Source organism: Pyrus communis, chromosome 8, assembly GCF_963583255.1.
Source record: "Pyrus communis chromosome 8, drPyrComm1.1, whole genome shotgun sequence".
In the NCBI taxonomy this organism is placed as follows: Eukaryota; Viridiplantae; Streptophyta; class Magnoliopsida; order Rosales; family Rosaceae; genus Pyrus; species Pyrus communis.
In genome coordinates this window covers 23,106,756-23,126,638 of record NC_084810.1, presented here as the reverse complement: position 1 = coordinate 23,126,638, position 19,883 = coordinate 23,106,756, and the positions used below count along the sequence as shown (strand labels likewise).

General features: G+C 35.6%; 1 protein-coding gene across 1 annotated transcript; it reads left to right on the top strand.

The window, feature by feature from the left end:
- The first annotated feature begins 1,868 nt into the window (after window positions 1-1,868).
- On the top strand, window positions 1,869-6,754 carry LOC137741578 (U-box domain-containing protein 44-like). The gene is made up of 5 exons (XM_068481272.1): window positions 1,869-2,558; window positions 2,646-3,443; window positions 3,759-4,065; window positions 4,237-4,701; window positions 5,329-6,754. Exons 1-5 carry the CDS (start codon window positions 2,106-2,108, stop codon window positions 6,432-6,434), a joined length of 3,129 nt encoding a protein of 1,042 aa, XP_068337373.1. The 5' UTR covers window positions 1,869-2,105; the 3' UTR covers window positions 6,435-6,754.
- The last annotated feature ends 13,129 nt before the right edge of the window (window positions 6,755-19,883 follow it).

The window sequence follows — 19,883 nt, the reverse complement described above, 5'->3', positions numbered from 1 at the left end:
CAATAGAAAGCCTAAAAAGACCCAACTCAGAATAACAAAAAACCCTAAAAATGAAAAGGAAACCAGCAGCCACCCCCAAGTCAGATGACGCGCCTCCATCGCAAGGCTGCCGCCACCACCAAGAGATTGAACCAAACGGAACAATTGGGTCAACAAAAAATGGGAGTGAGCGAACCATCCATGCCTCCATTGCTCTAACTAAATTGTCCAACCTTAAATTTGTGTAATCATCCTTATTAATTAATGAAACCCTATTTGTCAACCAAAAGACGGTGAAAATATTACTTAGTCTTCAATCACACAAAAAAAATGATAGACAATAATGTAATTTCATAGGTTCAAATTTTACTTTTTTTATTGAAACTTCACCTACAGGCAGTGTTCTAAAAAAAGGCCTTGGCGTTGAGCGGTCACCATCTGAGACGTTTTCTTGCAAATTGGCCAGAAAAAATCGGCTGGGCTCTAGGCGGGTTAGACGATGCTAAGTGGAGCTGGGGCTTTTTTTTTTTTTTTTTTGAAATTAAAAAAAAAAAAATCATATCTTTATTCTAACTTTCTAACTTCTAACTTCCCATGCCCTACAGCTACCTAATTTCAGAAACCAAGTCTCGTCGTCAGCCACTTCGTCTCTTCTTCCTCAACTACAGTGCACTCACACACTGCGACTTCAAGAGGTATTTTTGGGCCATCGTCGTCGATCGTCTCTCCCAGTTTCCACGGTCTCCACTCTTGCCAGTGTTGAAGGCTCTGCAACTCTTGCCGTCTCGAACTCTCATTGGATTTGCAACTCTAACTCTCGCATCTGCATCGAAACTCTTATCTACGTCCGCATCTGAATATAGCCATGGTTGCTTTGCTAGAGGTTTATGGAAAAAGAACGAGAAAGAGAAAGAAAGAGAGATTTATGGGATTTTGTGTGGTTCTCGGGCTGAATTAAAGTGGGGAAAGAGTTGTGGGAAGAGAGATGTGGCTGTCCATTTGCCACACCTATGTCATTTTTTGTCTATATCATCAGGAATAAGAAATTTATTTTTATATAAAGAAACAAGGTTGTTTATTAAATGAGAAGCAAACCTAATCTTGATCAAGAAAAGAAGCAAAGCCCAATAATAATTAAAATATGTGGGCTGAGTAAATGTTATAAAACTAACATAAAAAGTCCTAAAATTTTACAAATATACTCATATTTTATAATAATATATAATAAAAGGAAATGTTATTGACATTCAAAAAATCTAGAATGAGAATTTTGGAATGCAAATAATAATTCCATAATAAAATACATAAATCCGCCTAGGCGCTAGGCCCCTGTCCACCGCCCGACTAGCGCCTAGCGTTTTTTAGAACTTTGTCTACATGTGATGTTAAAATACCTCCAATATTTAAAAAATAAAATAAAAACACTAAAAACAAAAACCTTCAACTCCGCCCATGTTCTCTCTCTCTCCCTCTCTCTTCTCATTTTCTAAAAAAATGTGTTTAGAAATGCTAATTTCTACTAATTAATAAAACACCAATTGTCAACCAAAACTCTATGAGATTACCATTTTAACCCTCTAATTAAAAAAGAACATGAATAAGAAATATGGGGCAGAAATGTAATTTCACACCATCAAATTTTGCTTTTTTTCTTTCAAAACCTCACATACATGTAATCCTAATGTATCTCTAGTTAAAAATAATAATAAAAAAATTAAATTAAAAAAAACTTCTCACTCTCACATTCTCTATCACTCTCTTCCTCTATTCTTTTATTTCAAAAACAAAAATAAAAAATTTTCTCACACACTTTGGTGCGCCCATATGCTACTGTTAATAACTTCCATCACTTTCCTCTTTGAAGATAATACTACTGTTAATAACTTCCATCGCTTTCGTCTTTGGTCTTTGGCGCCTTTGTTGAAACTTCAACTGCAACGTTTCTACGGCGGTTTTTCAAATTTTTTTTTTAATATTAAATTAATTATAACCGTCGGATGGGAACTTGAGCTTGAATCTTTGAAGCCAGTGTGCCGCGCGAGTCTCCGCTTCAAGTCAACACTCGAAGTTTGACCTTCGCTCCAGTCCCCGGAACCCCAACTCCGACAGGCGAACGCGGCAATGCAATGACGTCGTCGTCGTCGTCGTCCTCCGTCTCGTCGGCACTAGACTCAATCAACACCTCGCTCGCCGAGCTCTGCGCCGATCACTACCGCCACTCTCCCTTCGACCTCCCCCGCCGCTTCTCCGGCTTTGCTGACCGCCTTCAGCTGTCACTCACCCACCTCACCCGCGCCACGCAATCGCTCGACTCCCTCCCTCCCTCCGCCCACACTGCCCTGAAGGGCATCGCCGCCGACCTCGCCTCCGCACTCGAAACTCTGTCGTTCTACAGAACCAAGGGCAAAATCTCCGTCCTCATCAACTGCCTCTCCCTCTGCTCCTCCCTCCGCGACCGCACAGTCTCCATCTCCGGCTGGCTCGCCCTCCTCGACGCTGCGGTTCAGGACCTCAACCTCTCCGATCTTTGCAAGAAGATCGCCGATCTCTCCAGAGACATGAAGCAAGCTCACTTCACAGTAAGTAGTGACCTCACTTCAGTTCATCTTCGATTCAAATTTTTGAACGCGAATTTTGAAAATTGGGGGTTTTGAATCGGATTTTAGGTTTCGGAGAAGGAAGAACGAGTTCATCACATTCTGCAGAAAGAAGGATTAGCAACTCAATCGAAGACCAGCAAAGCAGTGGAGAGCGCGATAATCATGGACTTAGCCCGAGGGCTAGGGATCGATGCTGAGAATCACGACGAGCTCTCGAAGCAGATCAGGCTTCTCAAAAACGACGTCGCAGGGTCCAATTTGGCGTCGGAACGGCGGATTCTGTGGTCGTTGGAGAATATTCTGAACAACTTGGCCGTGCAGCGTCCCAGTTTCTCGGCTTGGAAGAAGGGAATGGAGTTCGAAGACGACGTTCACATTCAGCCGTTTAAGAACTTTCTCTGTCCGCTGACGAAGGAGGTGATGCGGGACCCGGTAGTGCTCCAGTCGTCGCAGACGTACGAGCGGACCGCCATTAATTACTGGTTCGAGCGGTGTTTGGAAGACGGGCGTGACCCGACTTGTCCGGTCACGGGTCAAGTTCTCGAGTCGCTGGAGGTGAAGCCGAACATTGGATTGTCCGGAGCTATAGAGGAGTGGGTCAATAGGAATGTTGATATTGTGGTGAAAATTTCAGCTCAGCATCTGAGTAAAGAGCCTCCGGCGGTGGATTGTGTGGAGGGAGTGCTGGATAATGTGTATAACATCTCGGAGGAGTATCCCAATTGTCGGTATAGAGTTAGGAATGGTGGCATTCTTGTTCTTATTGTTAAGATGCTCAGGAACAGTTCCAAGAGTATCGGGACATATTTGAGGAGCAAAGCTCTAATGGTTTTGCTTAGCATGGCCAAGGATGAAGAAAGCAAGGTGGGTTTATCACTTTATCGCAGTTTTATTTGGGTTTTGTATCAAGTTATACTCTTCATGCCGAAGTTTTCACATTTTTCAATCAAGTTATACCCCTCGTGCTGTGGTTTTTGTATTTTTCAATCAAGTTACGCTCTTCATGGTAAAGTTTTTGCTCTGTATGGAATTTGAAGTTTGAAATTGCAGTTTCTCGTGACAGTGTAGAACTTCCATTTCTTTTCCACAGTATGGCATAGTGATATTTGTTTCTAGTTGGCCCTTGTGGGTGCCTCAGATGTTTACTAATTTCTGAAAGAATTTGTCAAACATTTTTAGAAAATCATGCTTCAAGAGGGTATCACTAGATTGGCCATACATAGTCTTACCGGGAGCTCGGAGAGAGAGAGAGAGTATGCTGTGAAACTTTTACTTGAGTTCTCAAGTGATGAAGCTTGTTGCATTAAAATTGCATCAGAGAAAGGCGCGCTGGTTCTTCTCTCAAGTATGGCAGGAAACCTCGAGCATCCTGGTTTATCCAAATTGGCTGAGGAGGTACTAAAGTGGATGGAGAAGGTGGAGGTTAATGTTCAGCATTTGGCTGCGGCAGGGAGATTTGAACCATTGTTTACTCGACTTTGTGAAGGTTTGTCTTGTACTAACTTTTGTTTTTCAATCTGAAAATCATTACATTGTCATGGATTACATTAATTTGGAAATTCAATTCAATTTTGCAAGTTTAAACAATGGTCTGCAGTGTATGGTGTGATTTTATTTTCACATGTTAGCATAGAATCTAAACTCTTTAAGGCAACAGGTTCCGATGGTGCCAAAATTGAAATGGCATCTTTGGTGGGAAGTATGACCTTGACAAATAGCAGCAAGGAACAAATAGCTAGGCGAAGTGCGAAAATACTGGTTGAGATGCTATCTAAGCCAGAAGGAAGAGCAGCAAGCTTGCAAGCGTTGTACAACTTGTCAAGTCTAGATGACAATGCAACCATCCTCGTTGATTCTGCTGTACTTCCTTCTCTTACAGCTATCCTTTTTATACACCAGGATACTTCACCAGAACTCAAAGAATTGGCTGCAGCAACAATTGCAAATATAGTGTCAAATTCAGGGCACTGGGAATTGGCATATGCTGACAAGGAAGGGCATTCCATGCAGTCAGAATCATTCATTTATAGTCTTGTGGGATCTTTACCACTTGCATCTCCTCAATGTCAAATTTCTATTCTCCACATCCTATATGGAATTGCATCGTCTCCACAGGCATCACGTAAGTTTTCATCACATAAGTAATAATTGAGCCATGCTTTCATATATACATATCTTGCTATATCAATCTCTAAGGAGTACCTCGTATAAATTGAACTTGCCTACATTTGTTTTATGTTCACTTCTCAGTAAGTTATAGCCTTTTAAGTCATTTTGCTTTATTTTTCTGGAAATTGAATCAGGAAAATTGTGGCTTTCTTTACCTTAGGAAATTGATGCCAGTTCAAACGGAATCCTAATATGGCTAGTTATTGTATATATAGAAAGGCCAAATATATTATCGGAGCGTTGGTTTTGCATCAATGACATTATGAAAACAAAGATGATCTCCTTAATTGGCTTTCCAAGAATAAGTTAATAACCTAAAGTTTTGTGCCGCTGATATATTCATGTGTGAGATTGCCGATGCTAATTAATACATCTCAAATCGCAAAACCAGAATGTCCAGGAATATGCAATCCATTGCAGGGCAAAATATCTGCTGAGAAATGGTTTCTGTTTACATTTTTGGTTGTGAATTTTAGATGTTTCTGGCATAAGAATATCTCTCGTAAGCAAATCATGAAAGACAATTGCCAAATTGGCAAACTTTAACAGGAGACCCATGTTTTATTGTTTTTATTTGCAGAGTCGGTGGCTCGTCATATAATATCTGGGGAAGGGATTAAAACCATTTTACCATTTCTTGAACACCCAGAAGTTGAACACAGGATTCATGCTTTTAGGCTTACAAGACTACTCTCAGAAAGGTGTGGTGAAGATATAGCTAACGAGCTAAGGCTTTCGAACAGGATTCCCCTGTTACAAGACAAACTATTAGACCACCAATCAATAGATAGTGAGAGATCTGATGCCGCATGCATACTTGCGAACCTTTCTCTTTCGGAAAATGAAGTGAAAACACTTCTTGGAGTTAGTTTTGTAAATTGGACAGTTACTACTCTTAAAAGCCAGCGCCAAGCTTCCAGCGGGAGGATTTCACGACCTGCATCAAACTTGTTGGAGGGTCTTCTTGGTCTTTTACTTCACATTACAAGGAAACCTGACCGGCAAACTCTTGGCACATTCAAAGAGCATAGCCTTATTACTATTTTCCACGATCATCTTATCTATCCTTCAAACCCAAGAGTGAGACAACTAGCTGCCCTTGGATTGAAAAACTTGTCGGAATATGGAGGGTTCCTAGCTGCTGCGGAATCAGAACCACGACCTCCCCATGGATTCTTTTCGTATTTGGTCTTCATGTGTGGAAGCTCTTCTGTAGAACTACCAAGGTGTCCAATACACAATGTTTCATGTGAAGAAGACAGTCAGTTGTGCTTGCTAAAGAGCAACTCCATCACAACCCTCGTTGATCTACTGAACGACGAGGACACCAGTGTTCGGATTGCTGCAGTGGAGGCACTGTCCACTCTTGTAATAGAAACTTCTAGCAGCTTCAAAAGAGCAGTTGACCAGCTCGAAGATTTGGGTGTGATTGACGCTGTGATTAACCTTTTCAGGGCAGTTCGACCGGGCGAGCTTCAGGAGCGAACAACTTGGATCATAGAGAAAGTGTTGAGAGTCGAAAACCATAGACATTCACTAAACCAGGCTCTGGTTTGGGCATTGGTGGAAGCCTTCAAGCACGGCAATTCGAACACCAAGAGACAGGCTCAGGATGCTCTTACCCATCTGAAGCAGTTATCCGCGGTTAGTGGAATATCGTCGCGTCAAAGTCGGACACATGGGTAGTTTATGACGACATGGATGAAATTTTGTTGTCATTTTAGTTTTTACCAAGTCTCTCTTAGGGAGCTGTTATTAGTACTCCAAAAATCTCTGAGATGGAAATTTTTGGAATGCTAGAGATTTTTGGAGTGCTAATAACAGTTCCTTTATCTTAACTCGTAAATTACTTTATAGTTGTACTCGCAGTGTTTGTCTTTGTGTTCATTGTTGTAACTTGTAAGAAAGTAGAAGGGGATTGTGCTCTACATTGGGTTTACAAGTCATATCCTGTAAATTAATCTCAAGCTTGATTTTTCATCTTCAAATTAAATTGAAGCTTCTTAAGTCCATAAAAGTGTGTTAGGATCAGTCACGCAGGTGCGCATTGAAACAAGCGTGAATATCTATGATCAGTAAAAACGTGTAATTGTGATTGATCCTAGCACTTACATCAACTCACATGGGTAGGTGTTTGCGACTAATGCTAACATTTTCCTAAAACTAAGCAACAAAGCAACCAAAAAGAAAATAACCAAAGCTTGCTTGCCGCCTCTGTTGAAAAGTCAGTATTTTCCACTAAATAAAAACTTGGCCACCATAAAAGGAGAAATTCTAATAGTGAGAATTCCATTTAAGGAAGAGTGATGTTATTCCCATCTCAATATCTTATTTTCTCACATACCTTTTAATGAATTTTTTAATTACAAATTGTCCATTTACAAAAAGATTGATAAGGACATTAATTATCTTGTTTTGCTTAATTTTAAAATAAAAAAAAAATTGGTTGGGGCTGTTGGGCATGGGAGACAATTTGTCTACCTTAAACCCTAACTCATATTTTCATCTCCTTTTATTCAGAGAAAGTAAAAAAATAGCAATGGACTTAGAAGATGACCTTTTCATTGAACAAGTAGAAGATGACGCTTTTACGGAAGAGGTAGAAGATTATGTTTCCATTGAAAAGGTAGAAGAATAATTTGTGAGTAGGTCATTTGAATTTGTCCATTGTATCTTTAAATTCATCGTTGTCGAATTCTTTTGAATTTGGATACCTCTGTAGTTTCCATTTGAATTTGCAGACCTTAGTGGTTTTCATTTACGCGGTTAGTGGAATATCGTCGCATCAAAGTCGGACATACGGGTACTTTATGACGACATGGATGAAATTTTGTTGTAATTTTAGTTTTTACCAAGTCTCTCTTAAGGAGGTGTTATTAGTACTCCAAAAATCTTTGAGATAGAAATTTGTGGAGTGCTAGTGATTTTTGGAGTGCTAATAACAGTTCCCCTCTCTTAACTCGTAAATTACTGTATAGTTGTACCCACAATCTCTTTCTTTGCGTTCATTGTTGTAACTTGTAAGAAAGTAGAAGGGGGTTGTGTTTTACATTGGGCTTACAAGTCATATCCTGTAAATTAATCTCAAGCTTGATTTTTCATCTTCAAATTAAAGTGAAGCTTCTTAAGTCTATAAAAGTGTGCTAGGATCAATCACGCAGGTGCGCGTTGAAACAAGCGTGAATATCCATGATCAGTAAAAATGTGTAATTGTGATTGATCCTAGCACTTGCCTCAGCTCACATGGACGGATGTTTGCAACTGATGTTAACATTTTCCTAAAACTAAGCAACAAAGCAACCGAAAAGAAAACAACCAAAGCTTGCTTGCCGCCTCTGTTGAAAAGTCAGTATTTTCCACTAAACAAAAACTTGGCCACCATAAAAGGAGAAATTCCAATAGTGAGAATTCCGTTTAAAGAAGAGTGATGTTATTCGTATTCCAATATCTTATTTTCTCACTTATCTTTTAATGATTTTTTTAATTACAAAATTGTCTATTTACAAAAAAATTGATAAGGACATTAATTATCTTGTTTTGTTTAATTTAAAAAAAAAAAAAAAAACAGGTTGGGGCCGTTGGGCATGGGAAGAAGATGCCCATCGTATCTTTAAATTCGTCGTTGTCGAATTCTTTTGAATTTGGATACCTCTGTAGTTTCCATTTGAATTTGCAAACCTTAGTGATTTTCATTTACGTATTATTTGTTATATTTTTTAAGAGACAATTTTATAATTCCATATGTACGTATATATTAAAGGTTATTTTGGGAATAATAGTGGGTGAGAAACTAGTTTTTTAATTTTTTAAGCTGGATGTGATTATAACGTGGGTGAAAAAATAAGACAATGAGATGAGTCTAGTATACATAAACAAACTTCCACATTTTAAATTATTATCTTTCTCTAAAGTCTTTCTAAATTTCAAAATATCTTCTTTCTAGGCTAGTTTTAAAATATCTTCTTTCTACAGGTTAATTTTAGAATTTTATTTTTTTTGTATTATAAAGGGAAGGGTTTTAAGTTCCCTTTCTGGTTTCTAAGGAGGTGTAACTTTTTTTTTTATTTAATAAAATTTTATTTGTACCATCGAGGATTTAATAATTTTAAATTTGAAATTTCTTCTAATATTAAAAATATAAATACAAGCGTATGAGTAAGTTAATGCTTTGAATTTAACAACTTTCGTACTAAACATCCAAAATATTAATATTTACATGAAGACTGTTGAAATATCTCACATCAGCATAATGATAGAGAAAATAAGAGTTTAAATATTCTAATTTCATTCTAACTAATACTGAAATCTTTCGTAATAAAATTTCACACATATCGGACGATGCAGGTCGTAATTAATAAGTGGGTGATAATATCAACGTTGTTGGAAATGGGACTTTGGCCCATCTCATGTTTTTAATTACGTTATGTAACTCCAAGTCTCTCAAACAGCAGTCACACTTGTGTCAAATAAAATTTTCTATTCTATTGTAGTTTAATTTGTCACATATACTTCTAAAATGCTAGCTTGTAGTTGAACACTAGCCTCTCATGTCGCTGGTGTCAAATAGCGTTTTTCCTAACCATCATTGGGTGATCTAGTAGTTAGAAATGAATTTCAGGTTCGTGTATCATATGGCACGTCCTGGGTTTAATTTCTGCTGCTCGTGAATTATACAATGGTATGCTTCTGTATATTTTTCTGGTCTAAGAAGAATGTACTACTGTGATGAAATCATCAGCTAAAAAAATTCCTCTTTTATTTTAGTTTAATTTGTCACTTCTATTGGTAGGGTGATAAGCTATAAATCTATGATTAAATAGAAGTTGAAGACGATGAATCGGTAAAGTTTGACGATGTTGCAGAACAGTGGTTAAACGTCAGTCGGTGATTGTGTTGGCAAGTTTGTGGGAAAGTTTAGACATGTTCATTACAAGACACTGTGTGCTTTGTGATTTAATCATGTTGTCTTTTCTCTGTCTCTAAAGCCAAACTCTTAACTCGCACCTAACTGCTTTGACATTTCTATCGACTTTTCTACAATCCGGATCAAAATTCAAAACCGTACTACTGGGGGTGTTCATTGCTTAAATTAATTAGGTTCAAAGGATTAGCTGGTAGTTGGGAGCATTGTTCTATAAATTCTTGCCTAACGTCATTTAAGTCCTATCTAGGTACTAGATGGTTGATTACCGTCCTAATTAATGTCTAGGCGTTTGAAAATTAAGAAAGAGCACCGAGATCTACTGAGGCATCCGCCTAGTCTGCCTAGGCATCCAACTAACCCGTTCAGACCCGCCCTGGTCACGACTCACTTAGACAGAAAACAGATAACTTTCAGTTTGCATTTTATTTTTTTAGTAAATTGTAAGAGACTTGTTGCATACTTAAATAAACACACGTTATATTCTTGTTCTCTATGTTTTCATTATGTTTCAATACTTCATAATATATATGTCATTCTATTTTGTAATTTATGATGAAATTATATATATTTTAAGTATAAGCATACACTTATTTATACGAAATACAATAGATTTACTTAAATCCGCTTAGTCCGCTAAGTGCTAGACTCCAGCCCACCGCCCAACTATCGCCTAACGTTTTTTAGAACATACGAGTGCATGTTTGTTCATTACCTTAAGTAGTGGCAACAATGAACCCAAAATTTAATAATAATGGAGTCACAATTTTGGCCAAAAAAAGCTTTATTGAATCATTTTGTCGAGCTTCTGGTGAGTACTTACCAAGTTTTTATGAGTTTTGTTGATGATTATCAACTGAGGTTTTTTTTATCAAACACTTGTTGCGCACCATAAGGTAAGGTCGCGCACAAGAAATAAGAGAAGAACGACAAATGAGAGAAAGAAGAAAATTTATAATAACTATATAGGGGGTTGCACAAAAGAATCAGTAGTTTGTAATTCAATGTTTTGACTCATTTTTCATTTTGCTACAGTTGTGTATAGTCATATACAAACATACATATAAATATACATAGGGGTTATAAAGTTATTGGGGTTAGGAATAACCAATTACCCCATGTTTGCTCCACTACAGTGTAGTGGTAATACTCACCACTCGACTTATTATCATTGTATAAGTTTAAATTTTGAGATTTATGTTCATTCACTACACATATCTTGAAATTTAAACTCATTTAAAGATGATAAATATGGTAATAAGCATTACCATCACTTAAGATTAGCGAGCAAAAGTATTCCCGCCAGATACAGAGAACGTAGGGCCGCATCCATTATGAATGCGAGGAACTATGTGATGGCTGGCTGATGACCACGACAGGGAAGGGGGATTGGGAGAAATTGGTAACCTCGTGATATTAATAGTGGGTGTGTGGGAGGTCCCAGTAAATCGGGGACGCAACTTAGAAAGGGATGCGAGAAATGAAGCATCAAAGAAATAAGTGATAAATTCCAGTTGGTGGAACAGTCGTAGGCTTAGCACTCAGAAGTGGAACAAAATGTTGGACAATTCAACTTTGATGTTTCAATATTATAAGGCAGGTGGCATAATTAACCTAGTGGTAAATGGGACATAATCAACTTGTAATTTCATCGTGTTTGGTGTCGGCCGGCTTAATTTAGGTTAATTTGTGGGTAATATAGTAATAAAAACTATTAAGCATTAGCTTAGTAGGTGTGTGGGGTGGGAGACATATGTAATTATGTTGTTAGAGCATCTCTAAAAGCAAATCCAATTTTCCTTGTCACCTCAACACTTCACATGCTAATAGATGAGGTAATAAGGAAACTTTAGCTTGAGAGGCTTGGCAAGGCAACAGTGCCTCGTTGAAAAGTTTTGTAGCCTTTGCATGACATTTCGTTTTGTCATTTTTATCGTTTTTGTTGATCGTTTTGTTTTTTATGGGTTTTGGCGTAGTCTTTCACTTTTATTTATTCGTTTACTTTTGTTATTATCAATAAATTTGTAGAGGAGGGACGGGCGGGGGTTTCTTGAGTGTGATGATCTTCTCCCTTGCAAGAATGAGTAGGTGTATCGCACGAGACCATTGCCGAATAGCTAATCTAGCCTAATAAAAATAAAAATAAATGGTGAAGGGTGGTGTGTTGATGGAGGGCCATGTGAGAGTAGAAATAATAGTTCTATACAATGTTTATTTACATGGAATAGGGACTAGGGACTAGCTAGTATGATTTTCTTTCAATACTTTTCATATTTCTATGTTCACTAATTTCTTCATTTTTTCATTCTGTTAAGTAAACATGCTCGATCTAGGTAGCTCATATTTTTGCCTCTAACTACGATAAATTTTCAATCTGATAAAAATACGACTTGATGCACCAAACATCATAATACAATTAGTTGAATTTTTTTTTTCCAACAAATTCTATTATTACACTAAGTGTACTTCCCGCTCTTACAGATATCCAAAGAATTGGCTGCAGCAACTATTGCAAATATAGTGTCAAATTGAGGGCACTGGGAATTGGCATATGCTGACAAGGAAGGGCATTCCATGCAGTCAGAATCATTCAATTATAGTCTTTTGGGATCTTTACCACTTGCATCTCCTAAGGGAATCCTCTCCGCATCCCTTCCTCTTAGTCCACTAAGTTTGGAAATCCGGACCATTGAAATGTGATCAAACGGCTAAAATTATTATAACTTTTAAAGTGGACCCCTGTTTGTGGTGGCTTAGGAGGAAGGGATCCGGAGAGAATCCCTTTCCAAATTTCTATTCTCCACATCCTATAGGGAATTGCATCATCTCGGCAAGCATCACGTAAGTTTTATGTCTCCTCCTTAACTAGGTGTAACTTCTTTTTTCTGATTCAACAACATTTTGCTCGCATATGTTACTATATACCTCATATAAACACTAGTCTCTCAAAATGCCGGCTTTTAGTTAAGTTAAGGAGTGTGCTATCTACACACCCCATTTTACTTCTCATATACCCCTTGATAATTTCTGTCCGTTGATCTTCTTCAATTCATCCGATCCGACGGCCGAAAATTAAAAAGATGTATGAGAAGTAAAATAAGATGTGTGGATATTACACCCTCTAAGTTAAACGCTGGCCTCTCATATCAATTGGGCCGAATAGCTTTTTGTCTTTTAATTTAGTTTAATTTGTAACTTACATTGGTAGGCTGATAACCTTTAAACCTTTAACGCTATAACACAACAATCAATTAGGTTTGAAGATGTTGCCAGTCAATTGATTAAACGTTTGTTGGTGATTGTGTTGGCAAGTTATGTTGATTAATCATTTTGTCCTATCTCTGTCTCTAAACCTAAACTCTAACTCATGTTAACTGCCTAACTCATACGAGATCATTACCGAATAACTAATCTCGCCTAATTTTTCTCTATTTGAAAAAAAAAAAAAAAAAAAAAGAAGTGAAGGGTGGTGTGTTGATGGAGGGAATATGAGAGTAGAAATAATAGTTTTATACAAATTTCAATATTTAAACTTATCTAACAATGATAATAGGATGATGAGATCATCATTACTTAAGGGTGATGAACAAATTTTCATAAGAAGACTCTCTTAAAAGTAAAACTCTTCATGAACTATCTGACACCTTAATCGATATATTATTTTATAATATTAACACAAAAATTAATATTAAACTATGAGAGCATCTCCAAAGGAGATGCCAAAATATACATATCAGTTATAATAGTAAAAAAAAAAAAAACCACACTAATATTCTCCAACCAAAGTGTCAAATCTTATATGACGATGACATGGATTGGCAACAAAAGAGGTTGCTATCAAATTTGACAGCAGCTTTAAATGTTTTTTTCCTTAATTATTGAATGTATTTTATTAATTTTTAATTAGTTTAATCATTTATTATAACTAATATTGAGTTGACCGATAAAATTATCTTACTTTTTTCTTCTTTTAAATCAAATAAGGTAAACAGATTACTGATTAAACTTTAAATGTCATTTATTAAATTTTAATTAGTTTAATAATTTATTTTATAAAATAATAAAATAATAAGTTAATTTGACATATCGTTGGAGAATAAAACCTTAAAAAATGTCAAAGTGCCATTTAAATTGTCAAAATTTAAATTTTGTATTCAAAATTTAATATCTCTTTTGAAAATTGTCTGAGATAACAGAAATTCCATAAAGAAACTCATTTCTGACAAATCTTCTTAGCATTAAAATTGGATCCTCTCTAAGGCAAATCCTCGGGATCCTCCTGACACAATAACACTGTTAGATTTTGATTCAACTGCTACAAACAGAGAAGTTCCTCTAAAGTTATAAAAATTATAGTCATTAGATCAAAATCTAACAATTTGTGTTAGTGGGTTAGGAGGATCCGGATGGAAGAGGATCCAATTCCCTTAGCATTTCTATTTAATTAAGGACTGAACACATATTCACTCTCTGTCGCACACACAGTAATCTGACAACGGAGGGAACATTAATCTGAAATCACATTTACCAAAATGAAATAAATAATCCCAACGTGAAATACTGTACCATTCGTTTGTCACTGTCACTCTCACAGTCTCAACCATTCTTTACACATATATATATTTATACACATTTTTCTGGGAATGGGTGCAGACTGCAGAGCTCTCTTTAATATATTGTCATACATCTCTCCTTGTTTTATCAGCTGTCCAAATTCATACGATTCCTTTTCTAACAGTCGTTTTTATAAGAAAAATGGTCTCTTGTGATTAAAATACAAAGAACAGGCAAAAACAAAAATAGAAAAATAGCTCATGAATGACGCGATGTTATATATAAAATTTTATCAAAACAAAAAAAATTAAAAATGGTGTGTTCACCTTCTTTTGCCTTTTTTTTTTTTTTTTTTCTCAAACTAAGACGATCCGAATCATTGATAAGGAAAAGAGAAAAAGTACACAGAAGCATCAACGCATGTTGGTAGATTTTGTGTTTGATTTTTTTTTTTGTTTAAAAATTAAACAAATTGCAACTCAGTTTCACTTTTTATATCCAGTCGCAATCAACTTTTCCCTTGATGTTTTGGGCAAAAAGGAGAAAACAGACATAATGCCTTTTCTTTTGGAACCGGATACCTAAAGGAATTGAGTTCAAAAATCAAATGATTCGGATCATTGAAATTTGATCAAGCGGCTACAATTATTATAACTTTTAGAGGACCCTTCCTGTTTGTAGTCATTAGATGAAATTTCAATAGCCTAGATATATTTGATGAGTTCTTTTGGGTCCGAAAGGGATCTGGTACCTTTTCTTTTATGTCTGCAAATTAACAAATGTCGGAAAGATATGTTGTTCCTTTTGGATAGTGCTATTTCGAACACTTATAGACGTTGACTTTTTTAAATTCATTGATTCGTTATTAGAAAATTGACAAATGTGCGTGAGAAATAAAAATAAATGCGTGGATAACACTACTCTTTCTGTCGATTGAAAAGCATATGAACAATGACGGAACTAGAAATTAATTACAAGTATAATTAACTAGAGAGCAACAAAATTTTTTTAGTTGTTTTCTATTGTCATGGAAAATTTTAATCAAACAAGACTGGTAGAGCTTTAAATTTTTTTATATAAAATGTAATATTGAGAGGATTATATCATATGAATAGAGCTTGCCCATGAGCTTTAATAAAAAAAGGATTAATACATTAAATTCGAACAAAAATTTAAAGTCATGAGTAGCTTAAAACTATTACTACGAGATTTTTTTTTTTAACATAATTGAATTTTCCTCTAGATTATATAGATCTTTATTTATATGAACATACGGCAAAAAAAAAAAAAAAAAAAAGGAATTGATTTTAAAAAATCAAAAGGTAGTTATAAGGCTTAGAAGATAGTAAGAAAATAAAAAAATTGTTGGCATAAACAAGTCTCGGACCCCTAATTTGCTGGAAACTTTAAACTTTACTCCACTTATGAACGATATACTTTTTTATTGTACGAGCTAGCAGATGAAATTCCAAAATGAGTCCTGGCCTATTCTGGCGTTCATATGGCTCTCTGCCTCTATGCCTGAAACAATTGAAGTAAAAAACAAATTATATACACGCATGATCTACATATGTTGATGCTATGTGTATACTGATTATTTGTCTTTCATCCTAGATATTTTGCTAAAAAGTATACATAATCGCACACCTCTGTTAATTAATATTTCTTTACCAGATGTGACAAACCAAAATATATGCTATTAATATATCTTATTTTTCTCTCTAAATTTGGGATCATACCCTCCTCCCTCATCTCTGGCTTTTAATTTCGGTATATTTTTTTGGTCAAATTAAGTTTTGGCATATGGGGCCTTGGTGATGTAGGAGTTTTTTATTTTATTTTATGCATGGTGATGTAGGAGTTGTGTGCTTTATTTGTTTCTTAGCAAAAAAAAAAAAAGGGGCGAAAGAGATACTAGCATATGCCTTCTTAATAAATTATTCTACGGAAAAAGATGGTACTAGGGAGTGGATTTTTTAGTATGCACTTTGAATACTATACTTACATTTGGGATTGTAGGATTTTTTTGTCGCATATCTAAGGCTTTTTATCTGGTTTATAATTTTGGGCTTGGAAATTGCACTATGTATAATCTCCTTAATAAAGGTAAGGTTCACCAATATACACGGTTTTAGGATTATTTTAAAAATATTTTTAAAATGATTGAAAACATTTTTAATGCAAATGCTTTTAGAATCAATCTTTAATAAAAATACAAGTAAATTCTGTATTAAAAAAAAAAAAAAAAAAAAAAAACTTGAAGTGCTTCCTACAAAAAGTACATAATTGGTACTTCTTGTAGGAAGTACTTTAAATAATTTTAGCCATTTAAAATACACTTTCAAACGAGCTACTAATTTCTATTAAAAAAGTATGATAACATATAATACAAATTATGTGGTATCTCTAATTTTTTTCTTTTTTTTTTTTTTGGTCGATGAGACGTAGCATACCATTTTTCAAAGTCTCAATCATGTGCCTATATAACAATTAGTTAAAAAATTAAAAATAAAATAAAATTCATTCATGTTTTTATTCCACTACATCCATTCCCTTTTTTTCTCTTATTTCTCCACAATATCTGTATTCGGCAGCAATATTGCATGTATGATCGTTTAACAATTTTTTTTTAAAGCTTAGGACTTAACAATAATATTTGTCATACTTCATGACTTCCCAGAAGATTAAAAACTTTGGTTGCCCCTATCCAGTGGCAGAGGGAGGGTAGGGACATTGGTTCTACCTTATTAAGTATTTTTCTCCGCCATTGAATTCTTAGCTTATAGGTATAACCAATTGTGAGCCAGGATTTAAATATTGAGAGGTCCAGTGTTAAAAGTAAGTATTTTTAATAAAAACAGAGCAGGAAGCCCGAAAAGTTTTTTCAATTATCCATTATCATCAGTTAAATTATGTTACACACATATCAACAAATATCGATATATGTCGAGATAATATGATGAGTGCTATTGAAAAAATATGTCGCTTGCTTTTGATGTAACATGTCAAGTGTTACCACGATATGCTTAATAGGCATTATAATAAACACTTTGTAGGCATAGGAGAAACTCATACTGAATTTCGAATGATTCTTAGAAGTCCTTCACATGTATGATTTACTTGTTCTATGGTTTATAAAAAAAATACAAAAATAAGAACGCACTTTCCGTTGCATGGGGTGTCCAACCATTTTGTGCCAAGCATAATCTGTAAAAATGTATGACAAATCGGCACAACCAAAGGCTGCCAAAGTCAGACTTGAAGATGAAGGATGGCATTTCCATCCAAGTTCCCATACCTCTCTTTTTTTAAAAGATGCAATAAAAAAGTTTATTCTCATCTAAATATCTTCTGAATTTTCAGTCTTCTTTTTTTTACTAAATTGCAAAACCATGATGCTCTATCTTCTATGAATTGATATCCTTTACGGAATTCACATTTCGATGTTCGTCCTTTACGGAATTCACATTTTGATGTTCGTGGACCGAACAACTCTGATTGTTCAATCTAAATATCCTCTCAATTTTCATCTTCTTTTTTACTACATCGCGAAACCATGATACTCTATCTTCTATGAATTGATATCCTTTACAAAATTCACACTTCGATGTCCGTGGACCGAACAACTCAGATTGTTCAATCTAAATATCCTCTAAAGTTTCATCTTCTTTTTTACTACATCGCGAAACCATGATGCTCTATCTTTTATGAATTGGCATCCTTTACGGAATTCAACACTCTGATATCTGTGGACCGAACAAGTCAGATTGTTCAATTTAAATCTTGTGTCCTCATTAACTTATTTCACTGATCCATCTCACCCACAATCTCTTTCTCTAATGCTCAAATATACGTGTCTCTTGAACAGTCTAAATTATTGGATCCGTGAACTCTTGAGTGTAAAATTCGAAGAGAATCTCGATCCATCTTTTATATATGTTGCCGAAGCCACATAGCCACGTTAGTGAAGCTAATCAAATTTTCTCTGCATTCTCCCACCACAGCCATGATTCATCCAACCCTATTGCTCAAATGTGGCAATTTTATCACCTTATTTGTTTCTTGTTATAATTGATTCTCTACTACGTCCCACACCATTACTCACTGCTCACTTCTGAGAAAATTTATGGTTGTCGGTATTATTATTTAAAGTAGTGAATGATTGGTATTTTCTGAACAAAATTGGCACTCAGACTTTCTCAAAAGCAAGTCGAGCATTTCCTACAACACTAGTAACATTATTTTAGCAAGAGTACTAGTTAGTGACTATCACAAAAGTGTGTTAATTTGAGGTATAGCTAGTCTCTCGAGGGCAAGGTTCTCATTCCTTAAAAAACCAAATAAAACAATATTTCCCGTGTCAACAATAACTCCTTTTGAGATAGCTTGAAAGGTGATGCTAAAGAGACTAAAATTTTAATTCTTTTTTTTTGTAAAACACATGATGTGGAGATTGATCAATAGACTGCTTTTTTAAATCATTAAAAATAAAAAATTAACCATCAACCATCACATCATGTAGTCTATAAAAAAAAATTACTTCAAAAAGGTCCCTAGGGTGCCACGGAAGCAGAGCACTGGGAGGAAGAGAACGGAGCCAACAAGGACGGAAATCTGAAGGATCATTGCAAGCGGATCAGCAAGAGAGGAAAAAGTTGAACAATATCATCTGATGGTAGCAATTGATTGGTACTGAATCCCTGAGTTCCTGAGTCCCGTGGCAGAAAGGTGTTGGTCCATTCATTGGCCGCAGCTAGGAACCAAAGCTGTAGTGGGCAATGGGGATAGTATCGACAAGTAACCCACAGCTGGCCTTCAGGCTCTGGTGGAGAATTGCACATGGCAGGCTGCCTCATGTCCAATTTTTGGAGATAATATTTGGCCAAAAGGCCACAAATTGTGACAAATATAAGACTATCTCCAAACGAAAGAGGGTCAAAGAGCCCTATAGTTCTCAAAAAATTTAATATTTTAATAAACAGTGTCAGACCATATTTCTTACCATCTCCAACCGAGGGGCCAAAGGATCATAGGCCAAACAAAGTCTTATGACAAAAAAACCATCTCCAACCAAAGGGGCCTCAGGGCTAAACATAATTTATTAATTTAAAGGAAGTGTTATTGACACTCCAAAAATCTCATTCTACACTCCTTACAAGTGTATTTTTCTTTCCAAATATAGAAAGTTTGGAGTGTAGAATGAGGAATTTGGAGTGCCAATAACAATTCCCTATTTTAATTGAATTACTATGGTTACTTAAATTAAATTACCTCAATAGTTTTATGTTATGGATTGTCAATGAATGATACGTTCTCTTGCCACAAACAAGTACCTGCAACAGGATTTTGTTGCACATCTTTGGGCCAAAATAAGCATGGAGTAGGCGTTTAAGTTTTATGTTGTTAAATATTTTTTTTAATGTTGTTTAAGTTCCATGTTGTTAAATGTTTTTTATTATGTTGTATAAGTTTTATGTTGTTTAATGTTACTTAATGCTAATATTGTTTAATGACTTAAGTAGTTAAAGGAAAAAAAATAGAAATTTTAAATTTATTTTAAAAAATTTTGTAAAAAAAAAAATTCAAATATAACGGCTAGCTGGCGTTAGTAAGTAGCCGTTGGATTCAAACTGCTGGATCGGCCCGGGGTTGGTTGGGTT

Excerpts from the sequence above, each read along its gene's own strand:
- LOC137741578 (XM_068481272.1), top strand. The coding sequence starts at position 2,106 with ATGACGTCGTCGTCGTCGTCGTCCTCCGTCTCGTCGGCACTAGACTCA. Across the intron at positions 2,559-2,645 it reads TGAAGCAAGCTCACTTCACA|GTTTCGGAGAAGGAAGAACG; the intron begins GTAAGTAGTGAC and ends ATCGGATTTTAG. Across the intron at positions 4,066-4,236 it reads GTTTACTCGACTTTGTGAAG|GTTCCGATGGTGCCAAAATT; the intron begins GTTTGTCTTGTA and ends TTAAGGCAACAG.